The sequence below is a fragment of the Aquila chrysaetos genome, unplaced genomic scaffold (genome assembly GCF_900496995.4).
Source record: "Aquila chrysaetos chrysaetos unplaced genomic scaffold, bAquChr1.4, whole genome shotgun sequence".
In the NCBI taxonomy this organism is placed as follows: Eukaryota; Metazoa; Chordata; class Aves; order Accipitriformes; family Accipitridae; genus Aquila; species Aquila chrysaetos.
The window spans coordinates 12720-35057 of NW_024470391.1; the positions used below are offsets into that span (position 1 = coordinate 12720).

General features: G+C 57.6%; 4 protein-coding genes across 4 annotated transcripts; 2 read left to right on the forward strand and 2 right to left on the reverse strand.

The window, feature by feature from the left end:
* Nucleotides 1-679: 679 nt before the first annotated feature.
* On the reverse strand, nt 680-14242 carry LOC121233121. The gene is made up of 7 exons (XM_041121895.1): nt 14167-14242; nt 13840-14095; nt 12751-12815; nt 2621-2682; nt 2358-2542; nt 1031-1278; nt 680-895 (listed from the first exon to the last, which is right to left on the reverse strand). Exons 1-6 carry the CDS (start codon nt 14240-14242, stop codon nt 1032-1034), a joined length of 891 nt encoding a protein of 296 aa, XP_040977829.1. The 3' UTR covers nt 680-895; nt 1031.
* Nucleotides 13922-15468, forward strand: MRPS12 (mitochondrial ribosomal protein S12). The gene is made up of 3 exons (XM_030006646.2): nt 13922-13993; nt 14161-14825; nt 14912-15468. The coding sequence occupies exons 2-3, from the start codon at nt 14777-14779 to the stop codon at nt 15316-15318; spliced, it is 456 nt and encodes a 151-aa protein (XP_029862506.1). The 5' UTR covers nt 13922-13993; nt 14161-14776; the 3' UTR covers nt 15319-15468.
* A 1168-nt stretch (nt 15469-16636) lies between these two features.
* LOC115338177 (serine--tRNA ligase, mitochondrial-like) lies at nt 16637-19447 on the forward strand. Its single transcript, XM_041121891.1, has 12 exons — nt 16637-16932; nt 17022-17076; nt 17380-17443; nt 17548-17653; nt 17819-17924; nt 18032-18077; nt 18200-18272; nt 18359-18468; nt 18551-18644; nt 18913-19005; nt 19091-19156; nt 19206-19447. Exons 1-12 carry the CDS (start codon nt 16705-16707, stop codon nt 19407-19409), a joined length of 1245 nt encoding a protein of 414 aa, XP_040977825.1. The 5' UTR covers nt 16637-16704; the 3' UTR covers nt 19410-19447.
* A 407-nt stretch (nt 19448-19854) lies between these two features.
* Nucleotides 19855-22261, reverse strand: LOC115338184 (NF-kappa-B inhibitor beta-like). The gene is made up of 6 exons (XM_030006644.2): nt 21728-22261; nt 21291-21396; nt 20962-21190; nt 20538-20626; nt 20216-20455; nt 19855-20068 (listed from the first exon to the last, which is right to left on the reverse strand). Exons 1-6 carry the CDS (start codon nt 22048-22050, stop codon nt 20021-20023), a joined length of 1035 nt encoding a protein of 344 aa, XP_029862504.1. The 5' UTR covers nt 22051-22261; the 3' UTR covers nt 19855-20020.
* Nucleotides 22262-22338: the final 77 nt, after the last annotated feature.

Sequence of the window (22338 nt, forward strand, 5' to 3'; positions counted from 1 at the left end):
GCTGGTTTTAAGACCCCTTGTTAAGATATGTGACCCCTGAAGCCTGGCCAGGGGACTCCAGGTGCGATCCGGACCCTCTGTGTGAGGATGAGCTGAGGAGCTCCTCACCTGGGCATCAGAGCCTCACCTAAGGGTGAGGATCATAACTCTGCTGCCTAAAGCCTCTGCCTCTTCCACCGTCTTCCGGCTGAACGAGAGTGATGCCATTTCCTAAACGAAAGCAGCACTAATTGGTGGGTCCCATGAGGTAGCGCGCACTCTCCAGCTCGCTCGCTGCGAGGAGGAACAGTGTCCAAGCCCTCTCCGGCACAGAAAAGCAAGGCTTTGATGTCAGCGTGTGTATTTCACTCCTCTCTTTTCTTCCCTTCAGCTTTTGCTCAAAGGAAACACCCTCGAATTGGCCTGATGAGCTGGCGAATCTCATGGACAAACTTGGGAGGTTTGCCTGGCATCGCAAATCAATGGCAGTCCACCATGCCAAGCACCCGAGCAGCTGCGAGCCTCCACCACGCACAGTCCACCCCATTGGCATTTGCCGGGAAGGTGCCAGACCACGAACTGGGCAGCGAGGGCGAGACGGCGGAGAGCAGCAGGCACCTGCGGGTGATAAGAGTCGAGCCACCATGGCTACGCCTCTGCCAACTCCATCCAATGGAGCCCAATGATGTCTCGCAGCTGAGAAGGTCTTATTTTTATTCAAATGCCTTTTACAAGTAGGGAGGGTGGGTAAAAAAAACACAGTTGGGAATGTTAATCATTTATCATGGTTTACAAGAAGATTGCTCACTTCCCATTTGCACTAATTTTCCTCATATTTATTCTCTTTCAGAATATTCATGGATCAAAATATCTTCTGCACCACCATTGGACTGCTAATTGGCGCTTGGAAGCTTTCCTAGAATCACACCAGAAGGATGTGGTGTCCAGGGGGAAAAAAATAATAAAAAAAGATCATCAGATGAAGACTAACCTCTCCCACCACTTGTTCTTTTTTTTTTTTTTTCCCCTCTCCAATTTCACAAGTCACAACCTCACACTGCTTGGCTGGAGAAGATACCAGAGTGCCATGGGTGTTCAGAGGACATGGTGAAGGAGCGTGTTTCAGTGCAGCTCAAGCAGGGTGTTCCCAGCATCACCAGGATGGAGGATCCTGACGCTGCTGCATCGCTCGGGGGGTCTCGAACGGCAGCTCCACGGGCAGACGCCTGCGCTGGGCGAATTCGCGAGCCTGGATCCGTTGGCGCCAGAGCCTTTCGGGATGCAAGAGCTGCACGCGTGCTCGGAGGGAAAAGGTGGTTCGCTTAAAACCTTAACAGAGAGTCGCAGCCACAGCGATTTAAGATGTTACCTAACTTGGTGAAAAGCACTGAATTCATCCCAAGCCCCCCAGAAGCTTGAGAACAGGCTTGAGATCACATTTTAGTGTTCATGTGTTCCTCGTTTTATCTGTTTGGGAAGGAGAAAAACAGCAGCGGAGAACTGGGAAGAACCCGAGCCACGGCATCTCTGTTAACGCAAGAGGCAAGACCCATTTGTCCTTCTGGAAAGTTATTTCTCTTGTGTCAGTACGAACAAGCAGAGGCTTAAAAACCTCCGATTCGCACGTCTTCAAAAGCTGCTGTGACTACAAAAATTCACCAGCTGCTCTCTTCAGCTGCCAAGAGCACAAAGAGCCCCCAGCATCAATTTCAGAGCCTTGTGAAACACACTAATTAATTCATAGAAAGATATAAGCACACTAAAGAAATAGCTCTAGCCCCCAAATCTTTCAGAATTTGAACAAAATTAGTGAAGGCGCACGTCTTCCTAATCCTCACCTTGCAGACGATCCTGATGTTTCCTGAACCTGCAGCACCCTTGCCTGCTCGGTACCACCTAATTAGTCCCTTCCCACTGTGCAAGCACATCCCGATAGTGCCTCAGAGCCCCGGAACAAAAGCTTATCTCCAAAACGAACTCCACTCGCAACTCAGCCCTACCAGAAGACGAAGCAGGCTTCGCTCGCACAACAAAGTTTCAAAATATCAGTGGAAAAAAGCGATGTATCAGCTATTACAGAGACTTCATCTCCCCACGGCCTATGCGGTACAGACTCAGCCCTGCTATCACCTTTTATTTGGCAATAAACTTCTCACACGGCTTCAAGCTGATATTGCTCCAGCCTTTGTTCTTACATTTTGCTTTAAAAACCCCGAACGATGGCTCGATATTTGCACAGCAAGGGCTGCGCCAAGAGGATTTCGTACCTGCTGATAAATCACCTTGTACTAGAAGGGCCACCGGCAGCTCAGCTGGAAACCTGGGATTTCCTCGATGGTATCACATTCTCCGAGGATGGAAGATCTGGAAGGACAAACCTGAAGCGAAGCAGCAGAGACGGGCGTCCTCTTCCAGCCAAGGACGTCAATGTCTGCCTCGCCGCGACGGCGGAAGTGTAACGCTTTGCTCGGGTTTGTTTAACCTGCCGGCGAGGGCGGGTTGAACTGGCCCAGCTGGCTTTGCACAAGCGAGAAGGGAACCATCCAGAGCTGGGAGCGGCAATCTTCAAAGAGGAGGAGAGGTGTCAGCCTTCCAGCCCTGCGCTGGGCCGCTCGAGGAAGACAAGCGGCCAAAAACGGACCTGGTCGAGGCTGCCTGAGTGCGCAGGCGGCAGGAGAGCATGGCAGGGCGATGGTGCGGTACCTGGGATGGATTAAACCACAGATTACCGCTTAAAAGAACCCGATGTCCCCAGGCAGACGATGGAGCTGGAGCGGAAGAGGAATCCTGGAATTCAAAGCATTTGAAGTACTCAGTAACCCCTGCAAGGATCCTCCTGGTTTCAGAGGCAATGCACCTCCCCAAACATGGCCTCAAAAGCTCGATCAAAGGGGATTAATTTTCTTTAATCCTGTTGTCCCAAAGCAAAACTTCCGGCCTGCAGGACGCGGCAGCACAGGGAACCAGTACATCAAAAACTCTGCCTAACTGCTGGTGCTCGGTGCACGTCCCTGCACCTCCAGCAGTGGGGCTTGAGCTCAACCTGCATGGCACAGAGCAGCCCCAGGTGTTTTACCTGCAGCCACAGCGAGACATTTGCTGCCGAAGAGGAGTCTTTCGCGAGGTCACGTCTCCTCCGTCCTGCTGGGGGGGCACTGAGCCGCAGAGCGGGACACCCCAGCACCATCCCACTGCCCTGGCACGATGTGCGGCAAGACAGCTCTGACCGTCTGGGGAAGCAGGGGTGAAAAAGTGAGCCTAATGCCTTAGAGGTCCAGGTGCTGGACCACTGGGTTGGCGGCACCAAGCGGGGGCCGTGGCTATGTGACCCCCACCATGGAGTTCAGCAGCATCCCACAATGAGACATCGCTGCTCCTGCCCCGAGCACGGGGAAAATGCTTGCACAGAAGTTTCAGGTGCAGGAGCCTGCGGACCTTGACAAGCTGGGGCTTGTGGGGAGAGAAGGCAAGTGCCTGACGAGCTCCCTCCGAAACCACCCGCAGACCAGGCGGAGAGAGGTTAAACATTAATCCCATCGCCCGCCACAAACGGGAAGGGAAACAATTGCAGGAGGTTGTTTTATTGGGGTTGTTTTTAAGGAATAAATCAGTTTGGATTCAGCAGAGCTTGTGACAGCGAGCGACCGTTTGACTCTGCAACATGGCCAGCAACGCTGCCGACTGAAATTGGGGATGGCTGCAGCATCCATCTGCGTGGGCACAGCTCTTTGTACAGACACCTTGCGATCCAAAATCAGGGTACTACCTGCTAGAAAACAGAGGGGAGCTTTTGACAGGTTATTTCACATCTGGATAAATCTCCCAATTTATTTATACCGGTACAATTGCCTTGATACCACAGGATATTGCTGTGAACAGCTGTAAGAGAGTAATTGTTTTGGCAAAGCCCAGCATCAGTGAAGCGAGGGTTAAGCCAGAAAATCAAAATATTGTTTCAGAGCTGCGCAAACATGAAGCCTCACTATTTCCATCTGCATTTGATGCTCCACAGAGCAGTGGCAAAGCAACACTGGGTCCGAAACAGTTACCGGCACACACAAAAACCAGCCTAGCGAGGCATTTTCTTCGTGGCAGAAAGCTTAGGCTTTGAGTGCAAAACTATTTTAATTTTTGCCTTTTTCCATCCACTCCGCAGTCATCACCCTGCCACAACTCCAGTCCTTTTCCTGCTTTAATGCCAAAAGGCAGGTTTCTGGGAGTCTGTTCACAGCTCTTCTCCTGACTTGCCCTGCAACAAGGAGTGAGTCACCTCCAGGCACTTCAGTTTCCCCTTCAATAGAGCAGGATAATATTGGCTTCTCCGAGCAGAAGATGATTACGAAGAGCTCCAAGGTCTTCGGAGAAGAGGTGCTAGAGAACAGCAGAAGCCGCCAATGGCAAGCTTCGGAAAAGGATTCCCGTCCTTCATGCAACCAGCTACCGCGCTCAAAAAAAACAGTGTGAGAGGAAGAAACAACAATGATGGTGATGGGATTTTTCCAAAACTACTGGAATATTTTCTACAAAAAGAAAAGGGGTACACCTGGGTTTTGGTGTACCCACCAAGAGCTCTGGCCAAAAATCAAACCCACCAGCTTTGATTCAGCTAACGCTGAATTTTACCTTATTCTCTAAAGGTTCATGGGGCCAGTGCAATCCCCCCCCATCAGACAAAGCCACCCAGCACCAGAAACTCCCCCTTAGAACACCATGGCACAACACTGCACCAGAAAAGGGCCAGTCCTCCCATTCCCCACAGACACAATTTGTGCCTCGAAGCATGAGCTCCAATTACCCTTATCTCAGTTTCCAGAGATACAGGCAGAAGCTCCGCAGACCGAATTTCTCCCTGTAAAGCAGAATTAGCTGCATGCACGGACACACAGGAGATGAAATCTTGGGGCGCTTTGGGAAATCACTTTCCAAAATCAGCTCCGGACCCAAATTAATCCTCTGGCTCTACTCTGCTTTGCCAGGAGACCCTTCGATGCAGGACATCACACAAAACTCGCTCCGCTTGCTAACCTCCGCTTTCCCCACCATTACATTCAAACAGTGTTTCTCCCCGAGCTGGCGGATGCTTGGAAAGTCTTCGTTCATTTAATCTCCGAGCGGAAGTGCTCCAGTGCCTGACTGCTGTGTGGAGGGCAAGAGGACCGCACCCCAGGGCACCAGAAGATAATTAGCGCAGAAATTAAATAGGGAGCCAGCCAGGAGGGATGTGCAGAGCTCGTTTCTGAGCAGAGATGATGTGCTGAACCCCTGGGAGGCAGCAGAGGCGTGCGGCCCCTGAGAGCTACCTGAGCAACCTTCACATGCTTGGGTTTTAGTCTGGACCTAACGTCCATACGCGGACCCAGAGCATCCATCTCCAGCTGGATGTGCCAGAGGGGTGGGAAGACTAGAAATGCTCAATTCCAGGCTCCTCCAGGAGTTGTGAGCTGCTGTCCTGACCCAAAATCCTTCCTCAAAACCCTGTAGACCTACACCTACGCCAGCCAGGAGCACAGACAAGGGCCTTGAGCCAAGATCTAAATCTGCGCTTGGATACGTCCATTTTAATCAGCAAAGAGCACCAACAGCTCAGCCCCAAGGACCAGCTTCACGCACAGCTGCTTTCCCAGCAAAGCGGTATCGGGCGAACGTGCAACTTTTCGAACAACAGCGACAATCCTTGAGCAAAATCCAGCCTAAAAGATCCAAAACGAAGGAAACCCCATCCTACTACGTACTTGGCAATGCAGAAAGCAGGTGCTTTTAACTAAAAGGATGTCAAGAAATGCAAATTGCACACCATTTTTGGGATATCTGTTCTGGAAGCAGAAACAGTTTAACAACTGGTGCGGAAAACCTCAGAAGGATGGACTGTTTTGGGAGAGGGGATCAGGAACAACTGCCGACCCAGCCAAGGAGCTATTACACCTGTGACTCCCCCGCTTGCAGTGGGGTTAACCAAACACTCGAGCGTGATTTCAAGAGGAAGTTCCAAACTGATTTAAAAAAGAAGAGTCTCCCAGTTTATATCTGGCATCTTCTGCTCCCACCTATCCTGGCCAGGACAAACAGGTTCCTCTGTGCACAGAAGATCCCTTTGGTCAAGGGTGGAGGAGAGAAACTCGATCTGTAGCCGATATGTTTATTCTGATGGCTGAACAAGGCATTAAGCCACCGGGGAAGTAAACAAAACCATCCAAAGTTCCTCCATTTATTTAATTCAGATGCTCCGGCTCTTCAGCAATGGATAAAAAGAAAAAAGAAACAAGAAAAGCGAGTACAGGCTCGACCCAGGGCTTGACAAAACCCGATTAGCCTTCGGCAGGCTCAGAGCCACCGCGCTCCGCATTTACCTCTCGGGGCTCCTTCCTGGAGGACGGGAGCCCTCAGTCGGCTGCATATCCCACAGCGATGCCAGCACCCCGAAATGTGGGGTGGGGTCCCCCACACACCTGACTCCTGCTGAAGGAGCACATTTGAGGCTGTGCGAGAGGGAGATTGCTGAGACTGTTGTTTTTATTCTGTGATTATTTATCGAAACCAGATAACCCCAGCAGCAGCAAAAGGTTGGTAATCCACATCGGGAAGAGCTCCATGGGGACGTCGCCTGACCTGGGAGCGGGTCGATAGGCGACAGAAAGCTTCAGACAATAAACAAGCACCAAGGAAGCCAAAGTCCCTTCCATTTATGCGCAACCAGTCTTGCTGTCCCAGCAGCCTTGGAGGGGAATTACTTGTAATGATGATTTTAATGCAACCTGGCAGCGGACTGTACTTCTAAACATGGTTTGGGCTTAAAAATCCTTATTGAGCAAAAAAGACGTGGGGTGGGCAACCTCCTCTTCTCACTCCCTCTCTACTCTGAGGGCAGAGGGGTCCCTGCATGAACCCTTGATAGCTCTGCTGGAGTTGGGAGTCCTGATGCGCCAAGCAGGGACCACCAGCCCAAATATGCCAGGCTCCTAAATCGGCCACGTCCCTCTCACCCGACTGCAAAGGAACTCATTAAATCATGTGCACAGAGTGGGAGGTGAAGGAGGGATGCTCTGCGGCTGGCCCCGGGCTCCGCCAGCATCAGCCTGGCCTTCACCCCATCGCTGCTGATATCCCCAGCTGTTCCTCCACCAATATGACACCGCGGATATTCCTGGTGAGGAAGGCACCAGAAAAGGGGGGGATTTCTCATGGGGTTGACACACCGCAGTCTTGCTGTTGCTGCCACCTCTTATGACGCCAAAGCTGGGATGCCACATTACCGCATGAAGCAGGGAGCCACCAGGAGACGTGAGCCGAGTAACAACAGGACACTGATACGGTTAGAGTTGTTCTCCATTTATTGCCTAAATAGCGTGCTTATATACTTTGTTAAGCTAAGCATTAGCTGTCCACGCGCCATAAGCTAAAACACCACTGGTTAATGTCTTCCTATCACGCACCCGGAAGGGAGCATGATAGGTGCTCGTTATCAAAGCTTGTGCCCAAACTCCTCCTGCCTTGCGGTTAACACATCCTGTTAAACATCTCTATTTTATGTAACGCAATCGTCTCTCTTCCTCCCTTTGTTCTGCCAAGGTGACTCCAAGGACATTACGCAATGGCCTCGTCCTTCGCTATCAGTCCTGGGTTGTCCAAACCCTGCAGTATTATTTCATGCCCGTTCTCTGCAAGGAATTCCTCCACAACCGCACCACTCTTCATTAGCAAAAGACCGTTAGGAAGCTCTGGGAGATGGGGGAGGTGATCCGCCAGGGATGCAGGAGGAGCGCAAGAGCCCTACCCCAGCGCTTGTTAAATCTACCTCCTGACAAAGCAGCTATTCTGCAGGAGCCTGCTCTCAAAGGAAAGAGGAGGAGTCACCTCAGAGGCAGTTTGTAAGGCGAGAACATTTTAATCAACTGAAGTATTTGTTTCAGGGAGGAAAAAAGAGGAAAAAAAAAAAACCACCCCCAACCCCACACACAATCACAAGCACAAAACCCAAGGCCTCCCCTTGAGCATTAACAAGATGGAGACACTTCAGACCCCTTGCATATCTCTGTGTCCTCGCTGCAGACAGCTGTGTTTTGTCACAGCCCACACGGATGTGACCGACACCTTTTGGCACAATTCTCCGACGCCACCGGACCCAAATGTGCTCCACGGAGTGCAAATTTCTGGCTGGGCTCAGCTTTTTTTTGCAGCACAAGGTTTCCTCTGAGCCAGAAGCTGCAGGGTCAAGGGAGCGAGGTACACCAAGAATGCAAACCAGGACTGACACGGCCATCTCCAGCTCTTCCCCCCGCATGGCACATTAATTACACGTGCTCTCAATGAGCCAGGAGGCTCTGGCACAGCAGAGCGATGAGACATTGGTGTCAGGTGATTTCAAGGTGTATTAGAGAGTGATCAGCACTCAGCTCCCTCTCCAGTTGCTGGAAAGGCCCTGATGTGGTATTAGTGATGGTAAAAACAGTCACGTTTGCACAACGTGCAGCCGTGCCGGCGCTGCAGGCAGGCAGCCACCACTCCCGGGCAGGCAGCCACCACGTCAAATTCGCACAGCCCGGCCTCGGAAAACAGGGAAATAAAAGCTCTGAGCTGGTACTGCGCCAGCCAACGCTCCCTCCTTCGTCAGGCCAAGAGATTTTAATGACCCGATTTGATGCTGCCTGCCCAGACAGAGCACGCTGCATGGTAGGAAGGTGAAACCACGAATTTATGTCTTTGGCAACAGTTCATTAACATCTACGGTGGTGCTGGGGTTAATGAAGCCGGGCTCCCTCAATGGGAGGCAGAGCACGCACCCCTGCACCCCTTTTCTGACAGTCCCGCTGGAATGGGCTGGATCCTCCCATAACAGGCAGCCAAGAAGTCAATTTATGTTTCAGCAAGCGATTACCATTTGGTGCTAATTAAAGTGCAAGCTGATTACTCGAGTAAAACCTTTAATTAGCCCCTTACATCATTTACAGAAATTATAGCTTATTTGCACTGTGTAAGTGCACAACATGGGGAAAGAAAAAATGGAGTGAGCACAGTTCAAAACAATTACACTTTCTCTAATAAAGTTGGACATAATGAAAATCATCATTACTTAAACATCCTCCACCTGCAACACAAGCACACGAAAACTGAGCAAGAACCTCACGCCCCAAATCATTTACTTGGAGAGAAGCAGCTTTGAAGGGTTTGGTTTAAAGCTTGTCCTGGTTTCAGCTGGGATAGAGTTAACTGTCTTCCTAGTAGCTGGTACAGTGCTATGTTTTGAGTTCAGTATGAGAAGAATGTTGATAACACTGATGTTTTCAGTTGTTGCTAAGTAGTGTTTAGACTAAAGTCAAGGATTTTTCAGCTTCTCATGCCCAGCCAGCGAGAAGGCTGGAGGGGCACAAGAAGTTGGCACAGGACACAGCCAGGGCACCTGACCCAAACTGGCCAAAGGGGTATTCCATACCATGTGACGTCACATCTAGTATATAAACGGGGGGGGAGTGGGGGCAGGGGATCGCCGCTCAGGGACTAGCTGGGTGTCAATTGGCAGGTGGTGAGCAATTGCACTGCACATCATTTGTACATTCCAATCCTTTTATTATTGCTATTGTCATTTTATTAGTGTTATCATTATCATTATTAGTTTCTTCTTTTCTGTTCTATTAAACCATTCTTATCTCAACCCACGAGTTTTACTTCTTTTCCCGATTTTCTCCCCCATCCCACTGGGTGTGGGGGGAGTGAGCGAGCAGCTGCGTGGTGCTTAGTTGCTGGCTGGGGTTAAACCACGACAAAGCTGCAGAAAGAGCAGGCGAAGGGCTGAAGAGTTAATAAAAAATTATCCAGTTGCCAGTTAATCAAGATCTATGAAAACAGCAAATCCTTCAGGAAGCCGGTTTGGAAATGCGAGCTGCGCCTGTGCCACACAAAGCTGCCTCTGAAAACACTAAACCTACTGTGGCTCGATTTGTGAGGCAGACAGCAAATATTCCTCCCTTCCTTGCCTAAGCTCAGGAGAAATCGGGTTTTATTAAATAAAAACAACGCGGCTGTAATTAGGCTGCAGGGAAGCCGCGAAAACGTCCCTGGGATTTCTCCCCGAGCCAGGCAGGACTTTAGGGGACACGTCCTTCCCTGCGAGCACCGAGGATGCAGCCCCAAAGCAAGCGATCTCACCGGGGAGGCAAAGCTCGCCGCCAGGACACGCATGCACGCCAGCCCCACTCCTCGTTTTCCGGACACTCGTTTTGGCTGGGAAAAGGACAATCGAACCTGGCAGTGCGGTCGGGAAATCCCTCTAGAGTTGGGGAGAAAGCACGCACTGCGATAAAGGCTGCTCTTTTCCATGCCAGGACGTGAGCGCGGCAGCGTGTCAGTCCCCCACAGTGCCAGGAAAACATCCCGTTGACATTCAGAGGGAACCATTTCTTCTCCGGCAGCGCTAAATTGGCCATGAAGGCTCTACCTAAGTTGTAACCACCAGTGGTGATGTAAAATTACGCTTCCTCCCCTCCCACCCCCTCTGCCAAACACCCACAAATTCCTAAATTATTCATCGGAAAAGTCAAGCACAGCGGATCCAAGCCTGCAAGGTGAAGAACGCATTGCAGGGACACTCCACAAACGTGCTCTGGGGCTGCCCCCATCCCAAACCTCGTCCCTTCCAGATCTGATCTCCTCCAGTGCTGCTTTCCCCTCCTCACCGCTCCAACAGTTCCCAAGCGTGCGGCATCCAGGTTTCAGGCTGCGCCGATTTGCTCTGCTCACCCTCAGTGAGGTGGACAGCACTTAGCAAGACGTCAGGAACAAAATCTCCACCTTTTAAATGGAGATGGATGCACAAACCCACGGCTCGCAGAGCCCACGTGTCAATAACGAGTCACCAACACAGCAACAAAGTGCGTTGAGTGGTTCAGAGCAAAAGCCTGTGATTTTTTTTGTTTTTATAAAGACAGCTTCCTTCTGGCAGATTCAATAAGCGCTAGTAAAATAAATGTCACCCCCCCCCAAATGTAAATAAAGATAGCCAGTATCTGGAAAACATCTGGGAACTTGGAACAACATGGGAGAGGGAGCAGAGAAGTTTCCACTCGGCAGAGGTGAAACGCAACCTGAGCCATCATTATCCCACCAGCATCTTCCCTGGAAACTTCTGCTGCTATTTCAATGCCCAAATATGTTCCAGTTAATTACCTTTATTTGGGAATCTCAGGGTGGTAACTCCTCAGCTGAGTCAGGAAGTTTCAGAGGAATCTTTCTGAAGGTGGTTATAGTGGCTGGAAGATGACTACGTGCGACACCAGCCACGGATTGGCACAGCCTCATGTTACACCCTTGCCGGGTACCACGTTTCACAGTCCTGTTCCTACATGGCATTTATCCGCAGTTCCCAGAAAACCTCCCTCAACCTGCACCAGGGACAATCCATACATCCAACAGGTTTATTTCTTAACCAGAACTAAAGATACTTGCCTTAAAAAGCTGCCAGGATTAGTTAATGTTTGTACTGGCAGCCAGCAGCTAATTCTTTGGCCACTGTTCAAACTTTGGGGCTTTATTTAAAACCTTCTTTTTTTTTTTTTTTTTCCCCCCACAGCTTTCCTAAGGTCAGTTGCATCTTCCCCACTGCCACACTCCACAGCTGGGTATTCTCAATAAATCCAATTTGCAGTTATTTACGAGCCTACTGTATAGGGCGTTGCCAGAGTCCCTCCACAGCCCTGCAGCCCACCCAGTTCATTGTTGCAAAACTCAGTAAATTACAGGGAAAACATAACTGAAAACTAATCCTGAAACTTTTCTCATTTTGTTTTCGTTTCCCTTCGACAAACAAAGCGCCTACCAGTGATGGGAACACACAGAAAAGGAAGCGCAGGGTGCTTATCTCCAGCTGCGGATACCTTCAGTTGAGTGAACATGCAGGCACAGGCAAAGGTTACACAAATTAATAATTTCACAGCCCAAAAACCATACGTGCGTTGGGCATGCGCTGCCTGCACTCCTACCTGTCGATTCTCCGTCCCCACTAACAACTTACCCAGGCAGTGCTGGCACCAGCTCTGGCAAAGTTTTGGCTGGCGCAGCACTGCTACCTCACGTTTACGGCCATGGGAGCACAACACAGGAGTCTGGAGACGGCGATTTCTATTCTCACCCTCCTCCTGATGTGCCAAAACTGGGACGAAACCCCATTTTCAAGGGGTTCAGTGCCAGACAGGGGAGTTACGGCAGCCCCAAGGGATGCCAGCTCCTGTGCAACGGTGCCCAGCTGCCTCCAAACGCCCGGCCCAAAGTCGCACGAGACACTGGAAAAATCTACTCCAGTGCTCTGCAGCTAAACTGACCGTTAACTTGCCTCATTACCGGGGAGAGAAGTGCCCTGTAAACACTGATGGGTGTACAAAACCACACAGAACTGAGAACACAGATAACAGACACCAGAAAAAACAATTCTTAGATGTTTTTCTGTGCTTCCTGCAAGCCGCTCCCCTTCAGCTGGACCCTGCATGTTACCGAGTGCACAGGGAGAGGGCTGATCCAATTTCCACACCCCAGAGAGCCGAGGAGGGCTCCGATGGCTTTTCTATGAGAACCTAATCGCAACGGTGACTGTGCTTCTCCCGATTCTCCTCCCTCCTGCACTTGGTGAAGAGCATCAGACACACTCTGGCATGGAAAGACCCTTCTCGAATATCGGATCGCAAAGCACACACACAGAATAAGGACTTCTGAAGAGCGATGCGCAGTGACGGGAGCCCCGGGGAGAAAGGGCTTCTCCAGACAAATTATTTTGCCTCCATTTCCTACCTGCGAGGAAGGGAAAACTCTTTTTCGACTCAGCTAAGCATGCCGGGATCCTCCGGTGAAAGATGCTGCACGAGAACAAGAGATTTCCGTAAGGTTCCCTGACACATGGCCCGGCACGGTGCCTAGACTGCAATACCTCGTAACCCACAATTTTGACTATTTTTAGGCCAGGGAGGGTTCGGAGGAAGACAGAGCCCTATCCCTACCCTTCCTTCGGCCTCCCTGCCCGCTGCCAGCTCCCCTCCTACCTTGCCTCGAATTCCAGGACTCCTCTCTGTGCCCAGGCTCAACCCACCTGCCCTGCCTTCGCTCCCCTCCAGGCCTCCTGCCGCTCGCCCCGTCAGCCCCGAGGGTTGGGGCAGGCCCGATATCCCCCTCCCCAGTTTTGCTGCTTTCCCCAAGACCTCGCAGCTCACTTGTCCCTCCGCTCACCACCCCCCCGGCCCAGCTCCCACCCCAGCTCCTCAGGAGCCCCCCAAACCCAGCTCCACACTTTCTCACCCTCCCCTTCTCCCCAGCCCCCCCCCCCCCCCCAGCAGCCTACCAACTCCCTTACCCCCCCAACCTCTGGCACAGGACTCCCCCAGCTGCCCCCCCCCCCAGCACCCCCACTGCCCCCTTCCCCCAGGACCCTCAATCCTTCACACCGCCTTTCCCCCAGGCCACTCAGCCCCTCGCACCCAAACCCCCCCTTTCCCCTCAGGCCCCCCCCAAACCCCCACCCTCTCAGCACCCTCCCTCCCCATAACCCCCCCCATCCCCCCCCTTCAGGCCTCCCCATCTCCTCTCTCCCTCAGCCTCCCAGCCCCAGTCTCCCCCTTTCCCTCATCCCCTCCATCTCCTCTCAAACCCCCAACGTCCCCGTCCCCTTCAGGCCCTCACCTCCCCCTCAGCCCCCGCTCACCCCTCACGACGAGCCCAGGACTGCCACTCCCCCCAGCTCACTCGGCCACCGCCATGTTGCGATCGAACCGCATCCGGGCACCCGCCCTGCCCGCATTACCCCAGCAACAGGCACCGCCCCCCATCGGGCGGGGCCTCGAGGGGAGAAGGCGGAGTCCCGCCCAGCGTTTGACCCCCGCCGCGCACCCGTAGGAGCGGTAGCGATCAGGGAAGGCTAACAGGGATTGTGGCCAATCACAGAGCGAGGGGCGGGAGATTGGCGCTCCCGTTGTCCAATCAGAACGCGGCGCGAAATGCGGCAGGAGGGGATGGCAGCGCGCTAAGATGGCGGCGGTGTGAGGTGAGCGCGGCGGTGTCGCTGCTGCTGTCCCCGGGGTCGCGCAGGCGTCTCCCCCGCCGGTCTCCGGTGCGGGACGTGGGCCCCAGTGATACAGGGAAATAACTATTTGCCTTTTGACCACTTAAATATTGTTTAATAATTCTGTTGGCCTTGTTTGTTCTTTCGAGGCTCGCTTGCCGGGGCCTGGCGCCCGTGGCGTCTGTCAGGGGTTAAGCTTATCAGGGACTGGCATTCGTCAAGGACTGACATGCCAAACAAAGGAGTTGATAACAGGCAGAACTTGTTAGGACTTGTTAAAAACTGCTGAAATCACCAAGTAAGAAGAGAGCATGCATGAATGACTAAAGTTCATTTAGAGGACAGAAGAAGAAGAGGAAGATAAGACCCCTGAAGAAGTAAAGGACCACCAGAGACAGATCTGAGCCTGCGCAAGATGACGTAAACATTTTAGAACTGCTGACACAAGCTTTTGAACTAACCCCACCCCAACTTATACATATGTATATTTTGTATTGTGTAACCCTATGAATATGTATGCTTTGGTGTAATAAATATCTGGCTGCTTGCTGAGACGGTGTGCAAGCTTTGAGGAGAAATCCCTTGCACCCGGCGCTGAAATAAACATACCTGCTTTATAACTCACTCTCCGAGTTGTAAAGTTTGATCCGCGTGTCACCAGCAGGGGCCCCGGTGGGTCGGGGAGGTGGCTGCTGCCCCCCGGACGGTGCTAACCGGGCGTTTCCTCCTCAGGCCCCGCCAGTCACCGTGCTGCGGGCCAGGAGGATGCTGCTCCGCACTCTGCTGAGGGCCGTGGCCTTGCTGTGCGGCTGCGGTGCATATCCCACCTCGCTTCCCGTCCCCGGCCAGGGCCTATCAAGCCGCCTGCAGCTGCTGACCCCTCTCTCTCGTTCTCTGCAGCCGCTGGGGTGCTCCCCTCCACCACCGTGCCCGGGAGGTGGCCGGTGCCCCCGTGGCCACAGCAGGCCGGTGGTATGGCCACCCTGAACCAGATGCACCGTCAGGGCAGGCCCAAGCTGCCCCCTCCCAAGCTGGGGGCAACCTTCGGCTGCCCCCAGATCAAGGGGGTGGTGATCAAGAACCTGATTCAGAAGCCCAAGAAGCCCAACTTGGCCAACCGAAAATGCGCACGGGTGCGGCTGAGCAATGGGAAGGAGGTGGTGTGCTTCATCCCCAGGGAGGGCCACAGCCTGCAGGAGCACCATGTCGTGCTGGTGCAGGGCGGCCGCGCCCAGGACCTGCTGGGGGTGAAGCTCACTATCATGCGGGGCAAGTACGACTGCACCCACGTCCAGAAAAAGAAGTGAGGAGAGGGAGCACGCGGGGGTACGACGACACGCATGACAGCGGCCCCTCTGCACCCAGGGATGCCATGTCAGTGGCGACAGCGGCCTCTCTGCAGCCGAGGAGCGTGCTGTTCCTTCGCTGCACCCATTAAAGGCTGTCGCTGTGTGGGACACGTTGCGGACTGGTGTTGGGGAAGCTGGGGGGGGGGGAACCTGGGGATGTTGGGAGTGGGCCTGGGGGCACTGGGAAGGGACCTGAGGGGGACATGGGAAGATCTGAGGGTACTGGGGGGGGGAGCTGGGGGCACTGGGAAGGGGCTTGGGGGGACGTGGGAACACTTGGCGGGGCACTGGGGGTAGGAGGCGGGACGGGGGCGTGGCCATAGCGCTCGGGGGGCGCGACCGGGCGGTACCCCCGCCCCTTCCGTCACGTGACGCTCGCCAGACCCGCGCCGGTGTCCAAGATGACGGCGCCCAGGACGCTGGCGGCGGGCGGCCAGGCCGGGGCGGAGCCGCCTGTACGAGAACGTGCGCGAGGGCCTGAGCGCGCGGCCGCAGCTGGAGGTGGCGGCGCTGAGCGAGCGGGAGCTGGAGCGGCGGCGGGGGCCGCTGCGGGAGGGTGACCGCGAGATCGTGAGCGGGGCGGGGCCTCGGGGGGGAGGCGGGGGCTGGCTAGGGTGGGCGGGGACGGCGGAAGAGGGGCGGGGCCGGGGCGGGTGCGGACGGTGGGAGAGGGCGGGGCCTGGCTGGGGTGGGCGGGGACGGCGGGAGAGGGGCGGGGCCTGGCTGGGGTGGGCGGGGACGGCGGGAGAGGGGCAGAGACTGTCCGGGATGGGCGGGAGCAGGTCATGGGGGCGGGGCCTGCCCGAGCTGGAAGAGCGGAGCCTCGGGGTGGGCAGTGTCTGCCTGGGAAGGGATGTGGGGGTGGGGCCTTCAGAGAGGGGGCGGGTCTGTCTGCGGGATGGGGTGGGGCCTAGCGGTAGGCGGGGTCTGTCTTAGGCTAGGGGGGCAGGGCCTCACAGTAGGTGGGGTTTGCCTGCCCTAGGGAGGGGCTTAAGGGGAAGGGGTGGGGCCCAGTAAAAATAGGCGGGGCTTGTGGAGGGGCTGGGGGAAAGGCTGTGCGTGCTGATGGGGCAGGGTCTGTATGCGGGAGGGGACGGGCCCTTCGGAAGCCCCGCCCACACCCCCCCATGTGCAGACCTGGTCCCACCTGGGGGAGGTGCGGGCCACCATCGCCTGCTTGGAGGCCGAGAAGGGCCAGGTGGCCCAGGGTATGCAGGCCCCGATGGTGAGACCCCACCCCGGGACCCCCCCAGGTCCTCCCCACCCGTGTCCCGCCCACTCTCCTCCCACAGGCAGCCCAAGACAAGGAGACGGCAGAGGCAGTAGGGACCCCGGGGGGGGGGCATGGGGAGGGGGGTCCCCAATCCCAGGCAGGAGGTGCTGGGGGCTGTCATTCCCCCCCCCCGCGCCCCCAGCCCCGTGTCCCCGAAGCTCCCCGTGTACATGGCACTGCTGGCCTGCGGCTGCCAGGTCCGGCTGCAGCTGCAGGCACTGCTGGCTGAGGCGGCTGCCCTGGACGAGCGCTTCTACCTCAAGGCCCTGCAGCTCCCCAACCACACCCACTCCGAGGCAGTGAGCTGGGAGGACGACAGGGACAGGGACAACACTGGGGGGTGGTCACCGTGCCCCCCCACACCCCCTGACACCCACTCTTCCCCCAGCCCATCGGGGATGAGAGCCAGGCCCGTGTGCTGGAGGTGGTAGGAGAGAAGCCAGATATGATGGGGGGGGGGGGGCATGCCTCAGTTTCCCTGTGGTGATTTGGGGGGGACAAGGAGGGTCCCCTGGGGCTAAGAGAGGCTCAAAGAGGGGGTGAGGAGGAGGGTTCCTCCAAGGGATGGGGAGTTCTGGTGGGAGCGAGGAGGAAGGCTCTAGGGGTGGAAGAGGAGGGTCCCTGGGGGTGAGGAAGGCTGGGGGGGGGGGGGGCCAGAGGAGGGTCCCTGGGATGAGGAAGGCTGGGGGGAGGAAGAGGAGGGCACCAGAGGTGAGGAAGGCTCCCCCAGGCTTCTGTCCCTGCAGTGTTTGACTTCAAGCCGAAGGGACACCTGGAGCTGGGTGAGGGACTGGACATCATCTGCCAGCGGTGAGCACCCATGGGTGCCAGGGCGGGGACACCCGGGTGTCACATGTGTCCCCGGTGACATGCGCATCGTGTGTGTGTCCCCATCCCACCCCCCCGGGATGCAGGCGCCTGTCGCACATCTCGGGGCACCGCTCCTACTACCTGTGCGGAGCTGGCATGCTGCTGCAGCACGCACTCGTGCGCTTCGCCATGGCCAAGCTGCTGCCCAAGGTATGTGGAGGGATCCTGGGGGGGGGCCCAGGAGGGTCTGGGGAGGCCCCCCCAACACCCCTTTTTCCCCAGGGCTTCCTGCCCATGACTGTCCCCGACCTGCTGTGAGGCACTGTCTTTGTGAGTGCCACCCCAGTCCCTGCATCCGGTGTCCCCCCCTTGCAGGAGGGCTGTGGCATGCAGCCCAACACCACCCCCTCACCCATCTACATCAACCCCTCCCACTTTGAGGACCTCTGCCTGGATGGCACCTCTGAGGTGGGGATCACAGGTGAGGAAAAATGGGGCTAAACCCTGGAAAAATGGGGTCTGTGTGTCTTGGGGGGGGGGGGGGGGCTCTGGGAGCCCTGCTGCCCCAGCCTCATCCCTCCACTCCAGGGTACTTCATGAACCACACCGTGTGGCTGGAGGACTTGCCCATCAGGTACCGGGTCCCCACGGTGTCCCCCCCCGTTGGGGAGGACCCTGGGAACCCCCCACCCCTACACCAGGAGGGACCCAGGTGTCCGGGGGGGTCCTCACCCCAGCCAGGGTCATCTGCTGCAGCACCTGCTACTGGGCCGAGACCAACACAGGGCGGGAGCCATGGGGGCTCTACCGTATCCACCAGTTCACCAAGGAACTGGGGGAACTGGGGGAAGGACTGTGGTTGTCCAGGCGGGTGGGGGGCAGAAGAGGGGGGACAACATTGCCCTGTCCCCACAGGTGGAGATGTTCAGGGTGACAGCGGCAGAAAGTGGGGATGAGTGTGAGGTGCTGCTGGCTGAATTTCTGGCTCTACAGAAGGAAATCTCTGAGCTGGGACTGCATTACCGATGGGGGGGGGGGTCATCCCCATGTCCCCCCACATGTCATCCTGTCCACCCCCCCCCCCCCCGACGGCCCCACTCCCCGCAGTGTCCTCAACATGCCCACGCAGAAGCTGGGGCTCCCTGCCTACCGCAAGTTCAATATCGAAGCCTGGATACCCAGACAGGGCAAATATGGGGAGGTGAGGGCAACTGGGGGGGCAAAGGGGCAAACCCCCCCAATTTGGGGTCTGCACAGGATGACCCCCCCATTACAGGCTCCAACAGTAACCTGAGGGCAAATCCCCACCCCCCTTAAGGGGGTCACCCCCCATGTTTTGGGGTTTGTTGGAGAACTGGGAGGGGGAATCCCCCCATTGTGGGTGAACCCCCATTGTGGGGGTCCCCATTATCAGGAGACATGGGGGGGGGTTCTAAATACTTGCAAACCCCCTTTGCCCCCTTCCCCAGATCTCCAGCACCTCCAACTGCACCGACTACCAGAGCTGGCACCTGAACATCATGTACAGCAACAGGGCTGGGCAGTTACAGCACACACACACGGTGGGTGCTGGGGGGGGGGGGCAACCCCCTCCCTCCTGGGGGGTCCCTGAGCCCCTCTGCCCCCCACTAACCCCCCCCCCCCCAGGTGAACAGCACCACCTGTGCTGTCTCCCAGATGCTCATTGCTCTCCTGGAGTGCAACCAGCTACTGGTGCGTGCTGGGGGGTGGGGTGGGGGCTTACCCTGCCCTGTGCCCCCAGGACGGCCGCATCCACGTGCCCCCCGCCCTGCAGCCCCTCATTGGCCAGGCCGTGTTCACCCAGCCCCCAGCCCCCCTGCTGCGCTACATCGGCCTTAACCAGCCCCGGGGGGGGCCGCAAGGTGCCCTGAGCCGGGGGGGGATGACCCCCAGGTGGCCCCAGTGTCCCCACGAGACACCCCAAGCATGGGGGGGGGGCACCTAAGGTGGCTCCTGCACTAGATGGGACACGGAAGCAGAAGGAAGATGGATGTCCCCAAGGGCGGGACACACATCCCCCCCCCCCCCCCCCCGTGTTAACGAGCCTCTGCAATAAACGCCACCTTCACCCCCCACAGAGCTGCAGCCCATGGGCACACGTGTGCTCCTCTGTGCTTTTGCACACGCACGTGCACTGTGTGCATTTGCACACGCACGTTCTCCGCGTACGCTCGCCGTGCGCCCTGTAGCCGTGACGCAGCCCGTGTGAGCGCAGCGCCCAGCGGCGAAACTGGGGAGACTGGGAGGTTGCTGGGGGAGGCAATGGGGATCCCGGGGATGGGGAGGGTCACACTGGTCATGGGGACCCTGAGGAGGGGGGGCTGCGAGCCCCCACCTGGTCCTGGGAGGAAGAGGAGGAGGGGGGTGGCGGGGGGGGCTGCGCAGTGGCCGAATGCCTCTTTATTTTACAACAACTGATATCAATTCTCTACGCTACAACCAGGACTGGGGGGGGGGGGGGGGGGGAGCTCCCCCAAAGTCCAGCCAATGGCATTGGGAGCCCCCAGATAAATAGGGAGAGACTTGGGGGGGGCCAGGCAGGGGTCGGGGGGCCCATCAGTCCATGCAGCGCATGCTGTTGATGATGATATCGTCGTATTCCTCCTGGGGGGTGGAAACACACCCAGCGCTCAGCACCCCCCCTAAAGTTTTGGGGGGACTGCTAGGAGCAGGGCGAGCCCCCCCCCTCATTGGCATAAGGGAGGAGCTGAGGGGATTTTCAGGGGCCACTGCGTTGGGGGGGGCACTTACATCACTATTGTCGCCCTCATCGGGGCTATCCTCAGAGTCCCCGGGGGGCTCCTGCGCCCCGAAATCCCGCAGCAGCTGGGGCAGGCGGGGGTTGGGGCGGTGGCGGGCACTGTAGAGGGGGGTGTACCCCACGTACATGCGGGCAGCAGGGTCAGCACCGGCACGCAGCAGGCACTCGGCCACCTCGGGGCTCTGCACCTCCACCGCCAGGTGCAGGGGGCTGCGGCCACAGCTGGGTTCCTGGGGGGGGGGGGGAATAGGGGGTCAGAGCAGGGGGGCGCAGGGGACCCCCATGTTCCCCCCCGCCCAGGACGGCACTCACTGCCTTGTTGAGGTCGGCGCCAGCACTCAGCAGCAGCTCCACCATCTCCAGGTCTTTGCGGAGGACAGCGACGTGGAGGGGGGTGTAACCTGCCGGGGAGGGGAGAGGGAGGCATCGCTGCGGCCCCCCCCAGCCCCACGACAGATCTGCAGCCCCACTGCATCCCCATGCCACAGCTCCACCCCTGCCCAAAACTGTGCCCCCCCCACGCCCATCTTCCCACACAGCCTCATGCCACAGCCCCACGGCGTCCCCCCCACGCCCTGCCATGTCCCCACGGTGTCCCCACCACCACAACTGTGTCCTCCCATGCTGTGTGTCCCCCCCCCACCCTCTGCCACATCCCCACACAACAGCCCCACAGCATTCCCATTCCCCCCCACCGTGCCCTTGCACCGCAGCCCCATGAGCCCCCTCCTCGCACCGTCATAGTTGACGCTGTCAAGCTGGGCACGCGCCTCTTCATCACAGGGCACCGGGGGGGTCCGGGGGGGTCTGAGTAGGTGGTGGGCACAGCCCCGGCGTCCCTCACGGCAGGCGAGGTGCAGCGGCGTGTGCCCCCCCCGCTCCTGCACGCACAGCCCTGCACCGGCTGCCCGCAGCTTCCACACGAAGCCTGACAGGCCCAGGATGACGGCAATGTGCAGTGCCGTCTGCGGGGAGAGAGAGAGACCCCTCAGCGGGGGGCACAGAGGCTGGGAGGGTGCCCCCCAACCTGCACAACCCCCCCCCCCCCCCCCAGTTTCTCCGTACCTGCCCCAGATCGTTCTGCAGGTCCAGGTACTCGGTGCCACCCGTGTACTGCAGGATGGAGTCCAGGAAAGCCTCATGCTCATGGATGACAGCCAAGTGCAGGGCCCTGGCGGGGGGGAGCAGTGTTGGGGGGGGGGGGTGTCACGCCACCCCTGGCCCCACCCGGGGATCCCCCAACGAGACAGGGTGAGAGCAGAGCTAGGGGGAGTGGGGGCGGCCCCTCCCCAAGGTCCAGCATAGCCCCATATGTGCCCGGGGGGGGGGGGGGGGGGGCAGGACCCATTGTCAGAGCCCTCCCGGGACTGGGGTCCTACCGCCCCGGGGCAGGGGGATCCCCCCCGCTGGGCAGAGGGGTGTCCCCCCCGGGCGGTGGGGGTCCTCCACCCCCAGGAGTGGGGGGTGTGTCCCATGTCTGCCCGACCCCCGCCCACACTCACGTGTCGCCGTCCTCAGTGAGGAAGCCCAGGACATGCCGCAGCCAGGTCGCGGCCTCCACGGCGGCCACCGGCGGCGGCGATGACGCCGCCGCCGCCGCCTCCTCCTCCTCGGGGGGCTCAGCGAGGCGGACGGCGCCTACAGCCGCCATGACGGGACCCAGAGCCAGACCGGGCCGCTCGGGGTCGGGGCTGGCAGGCCCGGGGCTGGTGGGCAGCAGCCCCAGCTGCCCCTCGCCCAGCGAGCCCAGGCCACTGTCGCACCACTCATCGCCCTCAGGACGCTTCACCTCACCGGGGGGCACCGCCGCCTCCGCGGCCGCCATGCCGGGCCGCCGGGCTGGGCTGCGCTCAGACTCGCTCTGCCATAGGGTCGCCGCCGCCGTCCCGGGAAATCCCCACTGGGCCCGGCGATGGCGGCCGCGCGGGGCCTGCTGGAATCCGTAGTCCTCACAACACTTCTGGGGCGGCGCGCGCAGTGCACGCCGCGGGGGGCGGTGCTCTCCACCTATCAGCGCCGCCCGCGGTGCATGCTGGGATGTGTGGCTGGGTGGCGCGGTGCATGCCGGGAGGTGTGGCCTGGGCAGCGGCCGGCGCCTATGGTCGAGCCGGAC

Excerpts from the sequence above, each read along its gene's own strand:
- LOC121233121 (XM_041121895.1), bottom strand. The coding sequence starts at position 14,242 with ATGTCAGTCCTTGACGAATGCCAGTCCCTGATAAGCTTAACCCCTGAC. Across the intron at positions 14,096-14,166 it reads CGGGCGCCAGGCCCCGGCAA|TTATTTCCCTGTATCACTGG; the intron begins GCGAGCCTCGAA and ends AAAGGCAAATAG. Across the intron at positions 12,816-13,839 it reads GATCGCTACCGCTCCTACGG|CATCTTTCACCGGAGGATCC; the intron begins GTGCGCGGCGGG and ends GTTCTCGTGCAG.
- MRPS12 (XM_030006646.2), top strand. The coding sequence starts at position 14,777 with ATGCTGCTCCGCACTCTGCTGAGGGCCGTGGCCTTGCTGTGCGGCTGC. Across the intron at positions 14,826-14,911 it reads GGCCTTGCTGTGCGGCTGCG|CCGCTGGGGTGCTCCCCTCC; the intron begins GTGCATATCCCA and ends CGTTCTCTGCAG.
- LOC115338184 (XM_030006644.2), bottom strand. The coding sequence starts at position 22,050 with ATGGCGGCCGCGGAGGCGGCGGTGCCCCCCGGTGAGGTGAAGCGTCCT. Across the intron at positions 20,456-20,537 it reads GCGCCGACCTCAACAAGGCA|GAACCCAGCTGTGGCCGCAG; the intron begins GTGAGTGCCGTC and ends CCCCCCCCCCAG. Across the intron at positions 20,069-20,215 it reads ATGAGGGCGACAATAGTGAT|GAGGAATACGACGATATCAT; the intron begins GTAAGTGCCCCC and ends TCCACCCCCCAG.
- LOC115338177 (XM_041121891.1), top strand. The coding sequence starts at position 16,705 with ATGGGGAGGGGGGTCCCCAATCCCAGGCAGGAGGTGCTGGGGGCTGTC. Across the intron at positions 17,444-17,547 it reads CTGGACATCATCTGCCAGCG|GCGCCTGTCGCACATCTCGG; the intron begins GTGAGCACCCAT and ends CCCGGGATGCAG. Across the intron at positions 19,006-19,090 it reads AGTTACAGCACACACACACG|GTGAACAGCACCACCTGTGC; the intron begins GTGGGTGCTGGG and ends CCCCCCCCCCAG.